Consider the following 18720-nt stretch of genomic DNA (forward strand, 5'->3'; position numbering starts at 1 on the left):
TGATGCTCCTAGACATATGGTTTATGAGGCTAGTGCTTCAAATTCAGAGATGGCGTCTGTGGCTAGGAAATTGGATGCGGTAGTAACTTTGCTGAGCAGAAATTTGGAGCCTTGTGGCATTTGTGGAGGCACCGATCATCCTACTCATGTATGTTCTAGAAGTGGGACATTTCCTGAAGCTGAAGTTAATGCAGTTCAACCTTTTCATAGGCAGCAGAATGATCCATTTTCTCACACATATAACCCAGGATGGAAGAATCACCCAAATTTCTCCTATGCTTCATCCCAGAATTTCAATCAAGGGCCCAGACCTTGGCAAGCTCCACGACAAGGACCACCTTCTCAAGATGCAAAGAAGTCTGCTATGGAGGACCTTATCACCCAACTTGCTCAATCACAAGTCACAATGCAGCATTCCCAAGCAGAGATGAGCAATTCAATGACTCAGTTGCAACAAACTGTTTCCAGCAATACTCAGTCCATCGCAAAGCTTGAAATGCAAGTAGGACAACTTGCTCAGGCTTTGAGTGAAAGACAACCGGGAAAGCTTCCAAGTCAACCTGAGGTAAATCCTAAACAGCATGAAGATGCTAATGCTATTACACTCTTGCGAAGTGGGAAAAAGGTGGACAACAAGATTGAATATAAAGGGCTTGATGGTGAGAGTCATGATGAACCTACAGTGGTGGTACCGAGTGCTCCCACCACACCTCATGTTGAGAAGGAAAAGCCGGAAGAAGAGGTTATTCCAACAGTGCCTTTTCCATCTCGTCTTGCACCGGCTAAAAAACACAAGTATAATCGGGACATTTTTGAAGTTTTGAAGAAAGTAGAGATTAATATTCCACTTATTGAGGCAATTAAGTCTATTCCCGCATATGCAAAATTTTTGAAGGAGTTGTGCACTAACAAAAGAAAGATTGGTGATCATGAAGAAGTATTTCTCTCCGAAGAGACAAGTGCTATTTTACAAAAGAAGCTCCCACCCAAATTAAAAGATCCGGGTAGCTTTACCATTCCTTGTATTATTGGAGAGAAAGAAATTGAAAAAGCCTTGATGGATCTTGGTGCGAGTGTGAATATCATGCCTTATTCTGTTTACACTACATTGAAGATCGGTGAGTTGAAACCAACATCAGTCACTCTCCAATTAGCGGATCGCTCTTTAGTGCATCCTTTTGGGCTAGTTGAAGATGTTCTAGTGAAGGTGGGAGAGTTTGTTATTCCGGTGGATTTTCTAGTGCTTGATATGGAGGGTGAACCTAATCCGGGAAAAGATGTACCAATCATTCTAGGCCGCGGTTTTATGGCAACCACCAACACCATCATTGATGTCAAGATGGGAGTTCTCACTATGACAGTCTTTGATAAAACTATTCAGTTTCGGCTCTTTGAGGCCATGAGACATTCTAATGATTCAAAGACTTGTTTTTGGGTGGATATGGTGGATAGAAGAGTCGACATGGAGCTGCATAGAAATGATAAAACCATTGCTTTGGAAGCTTTTCTAGTGGGAGATATTGAGAGGACTCTGGACAATGATACTCAAGAAGTTGTAAACATGTTTGAGGCTTCTCCTAGTTATCAACACAAGTGGCGTCCGACCTTTGAAAATTTGAGGGACTCTCCAAATCTTGAGAAGCTAGTACCATCTATAGTGAGTCCGCCAGAGCTAGAGTTGAAGCCTTTGCCCGCACATTTGCGATATGCATTCTTAGGTAACTCTAAAACTCTTCCTGTTATTATTTCTTCTAATCTTTCTCTCTTGGAAGAAGAGAAATTGCTCTGTGTTCTCAGGGAATACAAGAGTGCAATTGGGTGGACCATTGCGGATATTCGTGGCATTAGCCCCTCTGTGTGCATGCATCGCATTTTGATGGAGGACGGAACTAAAGCCACTAGAGAGGGACAAAGAAGATTAAATCCAAACATGAAAGAAGTTGTCCGGAGTGAGATTTTGAAGCTCTTGGATGTTGGCGTTATTTATCCTATTTCTGATTCCAAATGGGTGAGTCCAGTCCATCTTGTGCCGAAGAAATCTGGGATTACTGTCGAAGCTAATGAGAACAATGTGCTTATTCCTACTCGGAAGGTCACGGGATGGCGAGTTTGTATTGATTATCGGAAACTGAATTTAGCTACCCGAAAAGATCACTTCCCATTACCTTTTATTGATCAGATGCTTGAGAGACTGGCAGGGCATGAGTATTATTGCTTCCTGGATGGTTATTCTGGTTATAACCAAATTGCCATTGCTCCCGAAGATCAAGACAAGACTACTTTCACTTGTCCATTTGGAACATTTGCTTACCGTCGGATGCCTTTTGGCTTATGCAATGCTCCTGCAACATTTCAGCGTTGCATGATAAGCATCTTCTCTGACATGGTGGAGCGTTTTATTGAGATATTTATGGATGATTTTTCTGTCTTTGGGTCAAGTTTTGACAATTGCCTTCAAAATCTATCTATTGTGTTGAGGAGATGTGAAGAAACCAATTTGGTGCTAAATTGGGAAAAATGCCACTTTATGGTGCAACGAGGAAATGTGTTGGGGCATATTATCTCCAAAAATGGGATTGAAGTTGATCCGGCAAAGATAGAGCTTATATCGAAGCTTCCTCCTCCGATTAATGTGAAAGGAATTCGTTCTTTTCTGGGACATGCAGGGTTCTATAGGAGGTTCATTCAAGATTTTTCTAAAATTGCTAGGCCTTTATGCAACCTTTTGGCCAAAGATGCAGTTTTTCTATTCGATGAAGCTTGTATGAGGGCATTCGATTTGTTGAAAGAGAAACTTACTACCGCTCCAATTATGATGCCTCCGGATTTTTCTTTGCCATTTGAAATTATGTGCGATGCTTCTGACTTTGCCATTGGAGCAGTGCTTTGTCAACGAGTTGACAAGAAGTCTCATGTTATATATTATTCAAGCCAAACACTCAATGATGCTCAAGTCAATTATACCACCACCGAGAAAGAGTTGTTGGCTATTGTTTTTGCCTTGGACAAGTTTCGTCAATATTTAGCATGCTCTAAAGTGATTGTCTACTCTGACCATGCAGCATTGCGGTATTTATTGTCAAAGAAAGACTCCAAGCCACGGCTCATTCGTTGGGTACTGCTTCTCCAAGAGTTTGATTTGGAGATTCGGGATAAAAAGGGGTGTGAGAATGTAGTTGCTGATCATCTCTCTCGGCTCGCTATCAAGGAAAACGGTGAAAGAGATATGGATTTCAATGAGACCTTTCCAGATGAGCATTTATTTGAGGTCGAGGAAGTTCCTTGGTATGCAGATATCGTTAATTATCTGGTAAGCCGGAAGTTACCTCCGGGTATGACCACACATGAGAAAAACAAGTTTCTATCCTCCATCAAATATTACTATTGGGATGATCCTTATTTATTCAGATGTTGTCCTGATCAGATTATCAGACGATGTATTCCGGTTAATGAGCAAGAAAGTGTTCTTCACTTTTGCCACTCTCATGTGTGTGGAGGGCATTTTGGGGGGAAGAAAACTTCTGCCAAGGTACTTCAATGTGGATTTTATTGGCCCTCTCTGTTCAAAGATGCTCATTCTTTCTGTTTGACGTGTGATCGATGCCAACGAACCGGGAATATTTCAGCAAGAGATCAAATGCCATTGAACAACATATTGACTATTGAGCTATTTGATGTGTGGGGGATTGACTTCATGGGTCCATTTCCCAATTCCCATGGAAATCTATATATTTTGGTGGCGGTTGATTATGTGAGTAAATGGGTTGAAGCTCTACCGTGCAAAACCAATGATCATGGTGTGGTTTTGCATTTCTTGAAAAATATGATCTTTGCAAGGTTTGGAACTCCAAGAGCTATTATTAGTGATGGTGGATCGCATTTTTGCAACAAGTACTTTGAGAAGTTGATGAAAAAATGTGGGGTAACTCACAAGGTTGCTACACCTTACCACCCGCAAACGAGTGGCCAGGTGGAGATATCGAACCGGGAGATCAAACATATTCTTGAGAAGACGGTTTCTTCTAGTAGAAAGGACTGGAGTATTAAGCTTAATGATGCTCTTTGGGCTTATCGGACTGCTTTTAAGACTCCTATTGGCATGTCTCCTTACCGGTTAGTCTTTGGGAAGCCTTGTCATTTACCGGTAGAGCTGCAACATCGAGCATACTGGGCAATCAAGGTTTTGAACTTTGATCTCCAGGAAGCTGGCAATATGAGGAAGCTCCAACTTAATGAGCTTGATGAGCTGCGGAATGACTCCTATGAGAATGCTAAAATCTACAAGGAAAAGACCAAACTCTTTCATGATAAACATATCTCAAGGAAGGTATTTGAACCAGGTCAAAAAGTCTTGCTGTATAATGCTCGCCTTCGATTTTTTCCGGGAAAGCTTCGATCAAGGTGGAGTGGTCCGTATGAGGTGATTAAAGTTCTTCCTTATGGCTCTGTATTTATCAAGGACCCTCGCACAAGTTTTGAGCAGCAAGTAAATGGTCACCGCCTCAAGCCCTATTTTGAGACCTCTTTTGATATGGAAAAGTACAAGTTACGCTTGGAAGATCCTCCATCCCTTTGAAGATCTTAGCACCGCCACGTCTGGCTGAAGACATTAAACTTAGCGCTATTTGGGAGGCAACCCAATGCAGTATATCCTTTTGTGTATCCTTTTCTTCTTTATCATTCTATTTTTATTGGCAAAAATTTTGTGTGGATGTTAGTTTGCATGTGCTGAAATCTGGCTGCAGGAAAATTGAAATTTCTGGGCAATATGTTACAGCCAGACCACGCCTAGGCGTGCATATCCACGCCTAGGCGCAACTTATCACCACGCCTAGGCGTGGACAATCCACGCCTGGGCGTGTCTATTTAAAAAAAAAAAAAAAAAAAAAAAAAACTCTTCATTATATACCACACAATCTGTACACAGTCACATACCCACGCCGAGCTTTCTCTCTACCGCGTGCCTAGGTGCACCTCTCCAATCCTCGCCTAAGCGACAATCTAAGCGCATCAGGTATGTAATAGTTTCTTCCACTTCTGTTTTTTTTTTTTGTGATCTTTGCGTTCTATGCTTGCTCTATTCCAAGCAAGAATTGAAGTGAGAGAATTGCAAAGTTTGGCAATGGCATCTCCTAATTTTTGGAAGTTTAGGGCTAAAGTATGGGATATCTTGGTTGATTCTCTCATTCTGAGTCATGTAGGACATATTGGTTGCCTGATCTGCTGTTTTTGTGTACAAAGTGTGGGATTTGGTGCTTGAAGCTCGGGTTGCCATGGCAACCCGTGCGTGTTGGGGAAGAAGGGACCACGCCTAGGCGTGGTTCCCTCACGCCTAGGCGTGAGTTCGCCTAGGCGTGGTTCACTCACGCCTAGGCGTGAGTTCGCCTAGGCGTGGTTCACTCACGCCTAGGCGTGAGTTGGTCTTATCTCATACCATCTTTTGTCATCTTTCTGTGCAGTATTGCGTTAATGATTATCCCTGCTATTCTTAATTGTTTTACATTGCTTTTGCAGTAATTATGCCGCGTCAAAAGCTAGTGGCATCCATGCGCAAGAAGCGCACTTCTCGGTTCACAACACCTCAGCCACCTCCTGCAACAGAGGGGTCTACTTCTGGAGCTGCCATTGATTACTTTGACATTGCTACTCTTGTGCCGGAGGTATATTTATCTGCTGATCTGTTGAACAAGGTTGGGGTAAGAAGTGAGCCTTTCGGCCGGCTCCGCCACTTTTGTTCTTTCATTGCTACCCCGGATGTTTCTTCTGCTGCTGATGTTCCGGTCTATCCAAGCCTGGTGCGTGCATTCTATCGCACCGTGGAAGCAACAGGGCCTGGCCTCTACCAAGCTATATTGCCTTCCGGATGATTACTTTTTCTGCTGCTGATGTTAGTGCCAGTATTGGACATCCTACTTCCCAGCCTCCTGATAGTGGTTTCCAGCCACCTATTCCTTCTGCCCAGCTGGAGGATCATGAGTGGATGGTCCAACATTTTACTGGTCGGCAGGGAAAATTTGTTCGGAAATCTGCTCTTCCGCAGGTTATGTATCTTGTGGACCGGCTAGTGCATGGTAACTTATGGCCAACTGGGCACCAGAGTGAGAGGAGGGAGGAGGCCTTGGAGATTCTTTATTGTATCTGGACTGGTACTTGGTTTGATCTTGGCCACTATTATATTCAGTCCTTTTTGGCTATCCGTAGGAGCGTGGAGGACACCAAAGTCAAGGTGAAGAGGCTCTTTCTGCCGCGGATCATCACTCGCTTGCTGACATATCTCCAGGTGCTACCTCTGACTCTGCAGTCTGTCTCTCTTCCCATGGAGGCGTATGATTTGAGCAACTGGCGTATTAGTATAGCTCGTATTCGCTCTGCCCCTGCTGGGAGAGCTCGATATGCTCCGGGTGTGCAGCAGTTTGCGGAGGAGGACGAGGATGGCGAGGAGGAGGATACCGCTCCGAGTGATGCCGATGCTGCTGATCATGATACTCGGATCAAGGAGATGAGCGACCAGCTGACTCGTCTTGAGCACACTTTCCAGTCTCATGCTGAGTATGTCCAGCAGCAGTTCCAGACTCAGGGTCAGCAGATTACTGATGTCCTATCCATGCTCCAGGAGATGCGGCGCGACAAAAATCTCACTTATGTTCGCCGCAAGACCTCTGGTGGACCCACTCAGTAGTTTCCCCTGCAGGTTGTATTGTTCTACGCTTGTCATCCATTTTATTTTGTCCCGATTATTCCTCTCTTATGCTTTGAGGACAAAGCTTGTTCTAACAGTGGGGTGGTTGGGTAGTCTTATTTTATGCTGCTGTTATTAAGGTCAAGTACTATGGATGATGCCCTCTTATTTTCTGTTAATCTGTGCGTGGATGGACTCCCTTATGTTTCATATTTAAGTTGCGAACCCATCTTGTCCCCTTATATGCTTGAGGAATCATTGATGCCTACTTGATTATTTACGAAATTGATTCACTTGCATTGAAATGTAGTGGGGTATGACTTGGTTGGATATATGTGTTGAATGTGGATTTTCTCTTAGATGAGCTAGAACATCATTTCAGTAATATCATTGGCACTAGTTATTTGTATACAAGTAAAAAAAAAAAAAAAAAAAAAAAAAAAAAAAAAAGCTTGAAAATGATGAAAATCATGTTCCGCTCATGTGTTTTTGCTGAGTAACCGGGGCTCTTGTCTAACCAACTTGAGTTTCGCGTAAAAAGGTGAGGCAGTCATGATGAACACACTAGGCCTGCTTAACTTCGAAACCTTGTCAACTCGAGAAATTGATCCGAGGGGTGCTTTGTCACCTAATGCCCTAAACCTACTGGTTGGGAGTCATTGGTTGAGAACTCGCTACATGGGTTGACTAGAAAGTTTAATGGAGTGAGCATTGCACGGTTCTAGATAAAAAAAAAAAGAGAAAACCTTTAGACAGAGTAGTATGTATATAAATAAATGTGCCTTGGTATCATTGTTTGGTTGTTCTTGGGATTCTTGGAATGTGACTATGTTTAGCATGTATAAACTCTTGGAAGCCACATTTTTATGCATTTCCTCTTAGCACTGCATGCCATCTAAAAAAAAAAAAAAATATTTAATTGAGTAGGCTGAAAATTTTCCATGAGTATATCATGCGGATGAAGTGTGGGGTGTTTGATATCTTGGGACTGAAACGTTTGTGGGTGTCGTTCTTGTAAGCCCTCAGGAGACACAACTCCTCCACTAGGGACACCTATGGGTTTAAAGGCTTGTTGCATATGCTAAATGCAACCGCGATTCCTGCGTTAGTGAGTTAAGATGTTAGTGGTACATGTACTTAATCTAGTTTTACTTGAGGACAAGTAAGGTTTAAGTGTGGGGTGTTTGATAGGTGTGATAATACCTATTGTTTTTGGTAGGAATCTCCCCCTCTTAAGCTTCATTTAAATAAATAATGAGTGTATTTATGTTTTGATTTGTATTTTTTGATAGGTTGATTGCGGTTTGGATGAAAAGTGATGAAAAAAGGGCTGAACTGAAGAAAATGTCCACCGACCTTCGTGTGTTCAAATACTTATAACTTTTTGTCACGTTATCGGAATCAAGCGAAATAAAAGGCATTGGAAACTAGACATCTCAAGCTTTCCGTAGACGCTAAAATCGTGCAAATCGGACGTCGTATGGAGATTTTGGAAGCATTCCACGCCTAGGCGCAATATTTATGCACGCCCAGTATCACTTGTGCACGCCCAGTCCAGCGAGTTGGGGCGTGAATTTGAAGTTGTGCACGCCTAGGATTGCGCCTAGGCGTGCGCCTAGGCGTGAATACAACGCCCCTAGGCGCACAAGACAGTTTTTTGGGATGTTTTAATTCGCGAACTTGCCGAGCCGCAGGACACTTTTGAACCTAGAACTGATTTTCTGGGGAGCGAAACCAGAGGGGGAAGGCGATTCTTGGAGCTAGGAGGAGAGATTCTTCAGCTCAACTTGGATCTACTCAACTAATTGGGTTTATTCATGATTTTCTCATCTCTCCTTTTGTGTTTTTCTCTCATTATGTGTAACTAAATCTCTTGTGCCAAGGCTAGGATGAAGCCTTGGGTTTGATGACTTTGTTTATGACTTGATTTACATATATATGAGTTGATTTGGGTATAAATCTTGTGTTTCTATGTTTGATTGCAATTTCTTCATGCTTGTGGTGTTTGGCCAACACTTTAGGTTTTTGGATGAAATTGTTTGGAGAATTTGCTTAGACAATAATATGTCAAGTAGATTATGCTTCTTGAAACACTTGATTATGAATGTGTCTCCCTTTAATTAGGTGACAATTTTGTATGAATCCTAATCTCCATAGAACTCCATAAATTCCTATGCATGTTTAGACCAATAAGATGGCTAGAATGTATTTAGGAATATCCGACCTAGACCAATAAGATGGCTAGTAATCGATTTTAGGGAGATTTGGCTTAAGTGCGCTAAAACCGACTTAGGTACGGATTCGTTATGCCCGAATTAGCAAATATGTGTGTGAATTTATGTCATTCCAAGTCATTTCCCAAGGGGGATTCCGAAGCCTTGGTGTTCATCTCATATTTGTTAAATCATCTCATTTGCATTAGTTGCATCCTAATTCTAAGAAAATACCAAAAACACTTTGCTCTTTGCTTGTTTTAGTTTAATTACCAAACCAAACAATCTTGAGTTGAATTTTACTTTTGATTGCATTGTCCATATATACATACAAATAGACATTTGGATTAAACATAACACCGTCCCTGTGGATTCGACCCTTGCTTATCATTGTGCTGTAGTCGCCGACTAGTACACTTGCTAGTAAGGTTAATTTAGACCCAACAGGAACATTAATCCATAATATTAGGTGCTTATCCCTTTGTGTTCATCGTAGATTAAGAGACCCGATGGCCTACATGTATGAATTGAAGTCTTATATCCTAATTCTCTTTGCATATGCATGATTGATAGTATCACACAATGCATTGTGTATGGTTGTGTGTGTTTGCAATGATACCTTGAGTATGAGAACCGAGTAGCCACCGGGACGGATTAGAGACTAGGTTTTTAATTAATTGTTTTAAATCCAATTCGTGCTTACTTTGATTACAAAATTGCTCATGCTACCGAGTCATTCGGCCCATTTCATTTACTCGCTTTTATTTGATATTCATTGCGTTTATTAGTGTTAGTTATTCATTTGCATATCATTCACTTCAAATTTGCATTGCTTTCTCGTGGATCGATACCGGACTCACCGGTTTATTACTTGACGATACCCTACACTTGGGGTAAGTACACACACACACTTTGGTGTCGGTCAATGGCTTCGGTCTTAATACAAACAATCAAGGGAAATCCAGAACTAATGATATTTCCTTAATTAGTAGGGGACACATGTCTATTAAGCCAATAGAAACATGATTTTTAATTTTTAGGGAAAGGGGATGTGGGAGGCTCGAACTACTCGAAACTTCTATAAGATACTACACACATGAGTGTCATCTGAGTTTCAATATGAGTCCGCGGGACAAATCAAGCAAAAGATTAAGACACAACATACAAATTGAGATTTAATTTTTGAAAGTTATTTTTATCCAACTATGAAAAAAAAAGAAAAAAAGAAACACAGTTCACAATCATTTATTCAATTAACATTTTTAACAGAAAACATAAACGCAAGCCCAAATTAACTGACATTAGCAACCAACTCTCCCCCTCTCTCTCGTTTTTATGGTTACTCTGTTACGCAACCTGAACTTGAATGGTCTTGGTCTTAGGCTGTGGTGGCGGCAATTTCTCAACAGTAACCCTCAACACGCCATCTTGAGAAACAGCAGAAATGTTGTCCATGTTTGCATTATCAGGCAAATTAAACTTCCTCATAAACTTCCCCACTCTCCTCTCCATCCTCACGTACTTCACTCCTTCCTTCTCATCTTTCTCCTTATCACGCTTTCTCTCACCGCTCACCACCAAAACGTTGTCGTTCTCCACCTGCACTTTAATCTCGCTCCCCTTGATCCCCGGCATATCCACGATAAAAACATACGAATTCGGGTACTCAATGACGTCCGCTGGCGTCGCTGCCATTGCTTTCGCGTCACGAACGTAGGCGCGCGAAGAGCTGTTTCGGGATTTCTCGGCCTCTTCTGGGACGTCGAGGAGGTCTTCGAGGACATAGAAGAATGGAGAATCGAAGCCCAACTTCTTGAGATCCATTGTTGATTGATTGCGATGAAATTAATAGAGTTTTAGAGGAATCGATCTGTAGACAATGTTTTTGGACTTGATTCAGATTAGTGATAACACAGGATGTTTTAGACATGAATTTATAGGGAGGAAGTTAGATTTCGAGAGATGATGGAGGTGTAACACAGTGTGGCGATGGGTTCTACAAAGTTCTGTGTCTGGATCTGTGAAGAAGTCCATGGAACAATCTTGATGAATGATGATTACTACTTGCGACTTGCTTTAGTTGTATCAATGGACAGGCTAGAAGGTTCTGGCACTGACCATATGTCAATGGGCCCTCCGAACTGGCCCAACTCTCCTCTACTTAGTTGAACACCTCTCAGCCCATGGGACTTCTGTTTGTGGGTCAGGGCCCATAAGAAAGTAGACATGGTTGTTTCTATTTGAATGAAAAGAAAGGAAAATTCAAGATATTATAGGTTTTTTTAGCATCCATCTGTAATGTTTCTGAGGATATTACACAAACTTAGGCAAAAGGAAGACAATTGGAGAAACTTTACATATGTATGACTCTGTCTTGGAATAGACACAAATAAGTGAACTTTCACAAATTCATGAAACGACTACTGCAACACTGTTTCATGAGGGTCTTGGTGCCATCAAAGCTGTAGATATGATTGATTGATTGAAATGAAAAATTGTGGGACTTTTGATTCTATTTTGATGTGGGACTCTCAATCAAACCACATGAGAGCAAAATGGTATTAAGTAATAAGTATTGGTGGATTTACAGCAAAGCTCTGTAGTCTCTTGTTGTTAACTTTGGACCCTTGACGTCTTGTAGGTTGTAATTAATGGGGTGTGGAATTGGCAACTCTAAAGGAAAAGAGTGTTGGGTCCAACTTACCTAAAATGGATGGGAGCCCAACAACATTAAAAGCCACAAAGTAGATAATTATATTGGGCCCAACCCAATAAGCCAACGTGTCCATCGCCCACAGTGAAAATAACGAAAATAAGGAAAAATCAGAGGGCACGGCACACAGTCATGAGTCATCAGCAATTCAGCAGGTCAGCAGCCTTAAATCGGCAAGAATCCCGAAAAGTTCCCGAAAGGATGACCGACACGTGCCCATCTCTCTCGATCCGCAAAACCCTCGCTAAAATCCATGGTATTGTCTTCTTTTTCCGTTTAAGCTCTCTCTGTCTCTCATAAGGATGAAAGGGGGCTGCTGTTAGATTCCTGTTACGCCCACTGACCCTCTCTCTTTCTAGATTTTTCCTCGCTTTCTTCATCTTCTTCAGATCCGTTTTGCAGCTCTCGGGTATTTTCAAGTGTTGAAGATGATTGACACTATCGATTCTGCAGGTTCAAAATGCTCGACCCACTTATGCTGACCCACTTCAGGTCTCAAATCTGGTTACGGAAGAGGAAAAAATGAACACCCCACTAAACCCATATCTGAATTGATCCATAAAAGCGGGGGCAGCTCACAAGTTTTATTTTTTATTTCCGTCCTTTCTTAATCTGTGCAATTTTGGATACCAGTAGGTTAAATAGAGGGATTTCTTTTTAGAGTTGGGTTTTACTGAATTTGATTGATGTAGAAACCAGTCTTGATTGGTTTCAAGCCAGGATTTCAGTAAAACTCGCATCGGGTTCGGCGACGACAAGCTGGAGAAGATGAGTTTGGGTACGGCGGAGGATGATTCGGCATCGGAGATTCACATTCCGCCGGATATAGATTGGCACATGCTTGATAAATCCAAGTTCTTTCTCCTCGGGGCCGCTTTATTTTCCGGAGTATCGGCGGTTCTTTACCCTGCTGTGGTCTTGAAGACTCGGCAACAGGTATCACCTACACCGATTTCCTCCCTCAAAATGACTTTGTCCATTATGCGTCATGAAGGTGTGAGAGGTTTCTACAGGGGTTTTGGTACCTCTTTAATGGGCACTGTCCCAGCTCGTGCACTTTACATGGGAGCACTAGAGGTAACCAAGAGTGGTGTAGGTTCAGCAACTATTAGGTTAGGTTTTTCAGATACTACAGCAGTGGCTATAGCCAACGCTGCAGCTGGGTTGAGCTCAGCAATGGCTGCCCAGTTAGTTTGGACGCCAATTGATGTTGTGAGCCAAAGACTGATGGTTCAAGGTTGCGGTAAGAATTTGCTGCCCAATGTGAATTGTAGATATAGCAATGGCATCGATGCCTTTCGAAAAATTCTGTATTCAGATGGTCCTAGAGGATTGTATAGGGGATTTGGGATTTCAATAGTGGCTCATGCACCATCTAATGCGATCTGGTGGACCTCTTATTCAATGGCAAATCGGTTCATTTCAGATAGTATTGGATGCTACATGACCAAGAAAGATGAGAGTAGTGTTCTTCCTGGGTGTGGCTTTAGGCCTATTTCAATGTCCATGTTGGGAGTGCAAGGAGTGAGTGCAGCCATAGCTAGTGGCATTTCAGCCTTAGTAACGATGCCTCTCGACACAGTTAAGACTAGACTGCAGGTTTTGGATGGTGAAGAGAATGGGAGAAGAAAGCCATTGACAATTATGCAAACAGTTAGGAATTTGGTGAAGGAAGGTGGGTTGAGTGCTTGTTACAGGGGATTGGGGCCAAGGTGGGCTTCAATGTCTTTTTCTGCAACAACAATGGTGACTACATATGAGTTTTTGAAACGTCTTTCTGCTAAGAACCAAGAATGTTCTACATCATGACTGATTTCAGCAAATCTTGATAGTGGCATAAGAATACAGAGGGAACTACTTTTGTACCAAAAGCCTGAAATCCTCTTAATTTTTGTTACCTTTATTCTCTGTTGGCTTTACCAGCCCACTTTATCCTGCCTTTACAACAAGGCTGACTAATGTAAATTCTCACACTTTTTCTTCTCTCTGTTAGTTTTGGTGCTGATCATATCAAAATCAATGTAAATTGTAGAAAAAGCAATGAAGGTTTTTCTGCTCCTTTCATGCCCTGGTTATGTTCACAATCTGGATTCTGGAACTGTTTACAGTTCACCATATGAATTCTTGTTTGTTCAATCTGGTTTCAATAGCTTAATGTTCATTCTTTGGCACTTCCATCTATATTTATTTAATAAGATCTATCAGAACTTGTATGTTATAGATACTGGGGGCCATGAAAGGTTAGTTGCATAATTAAGGTATTATATCTTCTGTAATTTTCTAGTTTCAATATTGGAGAAGCCATACTTGGAAATGCAGGTGACAGTGACAGAGTTCTACTATTTGGATCCATATGTAGGTGGGTTAGGTGACCCTACACATCTTGTTCATACTTTCCAAACTAAAAAAATGTCTGAGAATTTGTTAATAGTAGTTCAGTTTGTCGTGATTATCTTTGTCCATGTCTTTAGAAAATCCAGGATCCGAGAATGGGCAGCAGTGATCTTCAAAAGTATTAAAGGGACATGGCAACATGGTTGGTCCATACTTCCTCGGATCCACTTGAGAGGTTCTGTGCACAGTGCACGAGTCTCCCTGTACATTGCTTCCCATTTGGAATTTTACCTCATATGGATGTCCATTAACTATAGAAGCCGTGAGGAGAGAGAGAGAGAGAGAGAGAGAGAGAGAGAGAGAGTCTTGAAGAAATCTGGAAGGCAAGCATGCTAAAAATTTACTTAAGAAATGAATGTAGATTCCATATATCATGTTTTAACTCAGCAAACATAAAACTAATACTGTTCCTCCCAATGGCAGAGAGGCCATAATTCTCAACCTGATCATCCTAATTTTACAATTAGTAAATAACACACTGCGACCTACACAAACTTTTCCAAATAGATATCCTAAAACCCCATGATGGAGAACAAACCTGACCTACCACACAGTTGGCAGTCCATCATTTCACAATACACAGATCATTTAACTCCCAACCCGCAATTAGGCCCGTGATCTCTTGTTGCTGCAAGGAGGGCATTTGTACTGCTTAATGTGCTCTGCCCTAGCTGGGGTGATCTTAACACACTTACCATGGAACCACTTCTCACAGATGTCACAGCAAATCCAGAACTCATCAGAAGTATAGTTCTCTCCACAAGCCCCACATAGGGTCTCCCCATGCTCCTCATCCTCTTCCTCATCCAATCCATCCTCATCGTCATCTTTCAATTGCATGGCCTTTGAATATCTGCCCTGCGACTCAGAGCCTCGCTGCATAAACCAACCAAAGGAAAGACAAAATTAACAAGCAATGGAGACAGTTTCAAAGCATAAACAAACCAAGAAACCATATAATGCAATTTTCTCTTTTCCAGCCTAGTTTCAGCACAATATGGACATTTCAGTCATATGTTCATGAAAGAGAATAAAGTTGCAATTCATTCAACCAGTAATTATAGTGCAAAAGATTTAGGCATTCCCAATGTGACCTAACTCACAAATGCAACCTCCATTCTGAACACCAAAAAAGGCCTAAGCATTCCTATTAAAAAACTGTCTATTTTCTATTGGAACACTTCTGAACCCTCTCCTCCCCAACATGGGCGAATGCCCCTGCCAAGCATAGCCATAATGTTTGAAGTCATCTTATTAATGTCACGATGGTTGAAGCACCTGCCTACCCACCCACCCCATGACCATACTTAAAACCTCCTCAGTGCAATTAAAGAAAAATTGTATAACAGAGCCCTAGCAACAAAACAAGTATAATCCACCAGTCACTGGGAACCCTAATTTAAACCATTAAAACTGAAAGCCGAGTAGAAGTCCTACATACCTTGGGGTTTGATTTAGATTTATTGCTGCTATGATTCGAGGCAGATGACTTTTCCCTCCCCTGTTTCTTGGCTGACCCTGTCACAACCTCAAATATGGAGGGAAGTTCATTTATCATGTTAAAAAGGCGTTTCCTGCATCAAAATACAAACAACAAATGGTTAAGAAAATAACCAACCTCAAGCGAACTTCCATGCTTGAAGAGTTATCACAATCATCATAAGCAAATGGAATCTGTTAATTATAAAACTAAAAACCAAGAGAGGAGGAATTATAACAACTTTATCCTGAACATAAGGTTACAAGACAATGTTGAGTTTCAACCAAGCATAATAAAGCTTTCCAGATCCTTTTAAAATAATAATAATAAAGAACAAAACAAAACATGATTGAATGGGAAGAAGGAAAAACAGGTTGCAAAATATATCATTTCTCGACAAAATAATATTGAACGATGTCTTCTCACTTTTTTGCCACGTAAAAAAATATAAACAAATTAAGATATATCCACAAGGAATATATAAGAATGGAAAATTCTGATGCTTAAATAGCTTGAGTGAAGTTTTTAAACCAAAAAACTATGATTTGCAATTCTCAAGCTCTGCTTGTATCAAATCCCAAAAAGTTTCACACAAAATGGGTGAAACTGTGGGTATCCGTACAAAAACTGTTACTCTTCTTCCACACAAAGTAAATTAAAAGCTGGACTAAAAGAAAAGGAAACAAAACATCTCAACGCTGATGCATGAATTAACCAATGGCGTGAGACTTCAACACCCTTTGCTGCAAAAAAACTGAACCAACAACTCCAATCTAGGTCTTAACTGGTTTTTTACTACCCGAGTTAGGCTGACTCAGGAGTCCCAAGTCTGAAATATTACACCAGGAAGGATATTCTTGAATCTTGATGAACATATATTCAAGTTAAGAGAATTTTGTGAGTCGATGGCATAGTAAGAACTGACCAACAAGTCCACTACAAGAGTGTGAAAATAGTATTGAAACAAATCACTGACAATCATTCTCACCAATGACAGCAAATTGAGGGTGGGTGATAAATATTTTAAAAAAAAAGTTATTATTGACACGAAACTTAGGGTGAGGTAAGGAGAACACACTTCAAGATATGATTGATTTCAGGCCTAAAGTACCACCAACAATAAACTTCTCATGACCAAAGCAAACAAACAAACCCACTACAAGGGTGTTATAATAAAGTAATGCAAACAGAACAGAGACCAAGTGGGGAAAGAAAGTCAGACCTGTCAGCTTTGTCAAACCCAAACCTAGCACCAAAATAAAAAGCCACGGATAGCAACCAAGCATCGCTATGGACAGCAACCAAAGATAACCAGTCCTTTTCTTGCATCCCGTCTCTGGCAAAGTTGATACCCAATGCAGGCTCTGGAAGTTCAGGGGGCACCTCTTCAGCAGGTAAATTGACCTCCCACTGCTCACTAGGAAAACCATAGAGGCAGAGATTTTCCTTCTCTGCAATAATGGGAAAATAAATTTCCATTGATTCTCAACCAATTATTTAAGCCAAAACAATACCTTTACGTGGTTAATAAATCTTATTTAAGAAAATCTGAGACAACTCTAGCCTGATTCTCTTCAGAGATCAGATCCAATTTACATTCATGCGACATTTCATAAAGGTGTTATATGTCTTTCAGTTAATGAACAGTAACAATCTTAAGCTTACATGTCTTCATCAATAACCTATCACCATGCAGAATCAAGGAGACAGCAAAATTAAAAATCCCTAGTCACTAATAATAGCCAGTCGTATCACCCAACTTTTGATATGTTCAACTAGTATCCATTCCAAGAACACAGTATGATTACCATGCTTCATATAAATAGTCTACTGGAAACACGCAACACATGAACAAGAGGAAAAACATTAATGACAATCAGAAGAAAAATTAACTCAAGCAACGAACAGATCCATAATATAAAACCATGGAGAAAATGGCCAGAAATATAGATAATTACAGTGCCACATGATGCAGTAGACCCATAGGTCCTGCATAGATAAGACTGAAGCCATGGAAATGAAACAGCATTGCTGAAACAACATGCATGCGCCTTCTGTTTGGTGGCCACACAACATTGGGTAAGATATTTAAATAGATCAACAAACGGGTCTTTAATTTTCTTAAGGAATTCCCAAACTCGAACACTAGGTTTTTTCTCCTTTCCTGATTTCTTTTTCTAACTAAACAGATACAAAATAAATTACAATAATTCAAATCAAACTAAAAAAGAAAAAACACGGAAGAAAAATCGGAAACCTGGATCGCACTGCTGGTAAAACTCTTCAACATCTGCACCCACGAAAAGAAAAGGCAAACACATTCACGAGTCAAAATAAATGAAATTCAACAACCGAAGCCTAGCCTAAGACAAACACGAGAGCCCTCAAAAACAAATTTGAAAAAAATAAACCGGTACCGGTAGTAAGGGCTTTAACCATGCCCGCTCGCCGACCCTGGAAGTCTCTGAACACTTCCTCGACCGTACGCGGGTTGTACGACGCACCGCCGTCCATGGCTTCCGGTACTATACAAGTCAGATAGACAAAGTGAGTCCACAGAGAGAAATCTGGAAAATCTAGAGAGAGAGTGTGTAGCAGAAAGAGATCGAGAGAAGCAGAGAGTAGAGAAGATAGAAAGAATAAAAGGAGGGAAAGATGTAGAAAATATTTGACCTGTTTACAGGATACAGCAGAGAGTGACAGAGAGAGAGGGGAACGGATTTGAATCGGAACGAGTCGGATTTATAATTTATCAACCGGATTTGATAAAAGGAGGAAGAGCCCGAGACGGTTTTTGTCTTACGTGGATCAAAACAAAAGTAATAATTAGGGCTTGGGGTATTGAAGTGAATTACTTCTAGTTTGGGTACCAAATTAGAAGTAATCGTAATGAGAAGTCCATGATTATACCGTTATTTTAAAAAAAATTTAAATTATTGTGTTTAATTTTATTTTTTGCACGTCTCATAACCAAATAATAAGTTCGGCATAAGGAGTCGTCGGTCGCGCGTGATGATAGTGTTTTTAGTGAGAATCGAATTCAGAATTTTTCAATCTATACGATTTGACTCCAAAGAAATTCACCAACTAAGATTACCTTATATTGACGGCTGATCTCTGCGTAGTCAATTGGAATTAGTTGTGTATTAAGTATGTGTATGCAAACATTGTAGAAAATGAGAAGGAAAACCTACCCTGCAGCTCACTGCATTATTCTCTTGCGCAACACATACATGCAGCT

At 40.9% G+C, this 18720-nt stretch overlaps 3 protein-coding genes across 4 annotated transcripts; 1 reads left to right on the forward strand and 2 right to left on the reverse strand.

The window, feature by feature from the left end:
• Window positions 1-10109: 10109 nt before the first annotated feature.
• On the reverse strand, window positions 10110-10952 carry LOC119997727 (17.6 kDa class II heat shock protein-like). The gene has a single exon (XM_038844907.1). It carries the CDS (start codon window positions 10714-10716, stop codon window positions 10240-10242), a length of 477 nt encoding a protein of 158 aa, XP_038700835.1. The 5' UTR covers window positions 10717-10952; the 3' UTR covers window positions 10110-10239.
• Window positions 10953-11780: 828 nt separating this feature from the next.
• Window positions 11781-13741, forward strand: LOC119997780 (mitochondrial substrate carrier family protein E-like). Its single transcript, XM_038844968.1, has one exon. It carries the CDS (start codon window positions 12374-12376, stop codon window positions 13412-13414), a length of 1041 nt encoding a protein of 346 aa, XP_038700896.1. The 5' UTR covers window positions 11781-12373; the 3' UTR covers window positions 13415-13741.
• A 593-nt stretch (window positions 13742-14334) lies between these two features.
• LOC119996107 (PHD finger protein ALFIN-LIKE 4-like) lies at window positions 14335-18261 on the reverse strand. Of its 2 annotated transcripts, XM_038842631.1 has the most exons (6): window positions 18153-18261; window positions 17897-18004; window positions 17737-17769; window positions 16702-16930; window positions 15441-15573; window positions 14335-14875 (listed from the first exon to the last, which is right to left on the reverse strand). In XM_038842631.1, the coding sequence occupies exons 2-6, from the start codon at window positions 17991-17993 to the stop codon at window positions 14606-14608; spliced, it is 762 nt and encodes a 253-aa protein (XP_038698559.1). In that variant the 5' UTR covers window positions 17994-18004; window positions 18153-18261; the 3' UTR covers window positions 14335-14605. The 2 variants fall into 2 exon arrangements, with proteins under 2 accessions (XP_038698559.1, XP_038698558.1); XM_038842630.1 differs by having other exon boundaries at window positions 17897-18214.
• Between the last annotated feature and the right edge of the window lie 459 nt (window positions 18262-18720).

Source organism: Tripterygium wilfordii, chromosome 4, assembly GCF_013401445.1.
Source record: "Tripterygium wilfordii isolate XIE 37 chromosome 4, ASM1340144v1, whole genome shotgun sequence".
Classification (NCBI taxonomy): domain Eukaryota; kingdom Viridiplantae; phylum Streptophyta; class Magnoliopsida; order Celastrales; family Celastraceae; genus Tripterygium; species Tripterygium wilfordii.

Excerpts from the sequence above, each read along its gene's own strand:
- LOC119997727 (XM_038844907.1), bottom strand. The coding sequence starts at position 10,716 with ATGGATCTCAAGAAGTTGGGCTTCGATTCTCCATTCTTCTATGTCCTC.
- LOC119997780 (XM_038844968.1), top strand. The coding sequence starts at position 12,374 with ATGAGTTTGGGTACGGCGGAGGATGATTCGGCATCGGAGATTCACATT.
- LOC119996107 (XM_038842631.1), bottom strand. The coding sequence starts at position 17,993 with ATGGACGGCGGTGCGTCGTACAACCCGCGTACGGTCGAGGAAGTGTTC. Across the intron at positions 15,574-16,701 it reads GGGTTTGACAAAGCTGACAG|GAAACGCCTTTTTAACATGA; the intron begins GTCTGACTTTCT and ends ATTTTGATGCAG. Across the intron at positions 14,876-15,440 it reads AATCTAAATCAAACCCCAAG|CGAGGCTCTGAGTCGCAGGG; the intron begins GTATGTAGGACT and ends TGGTTTATGCAG.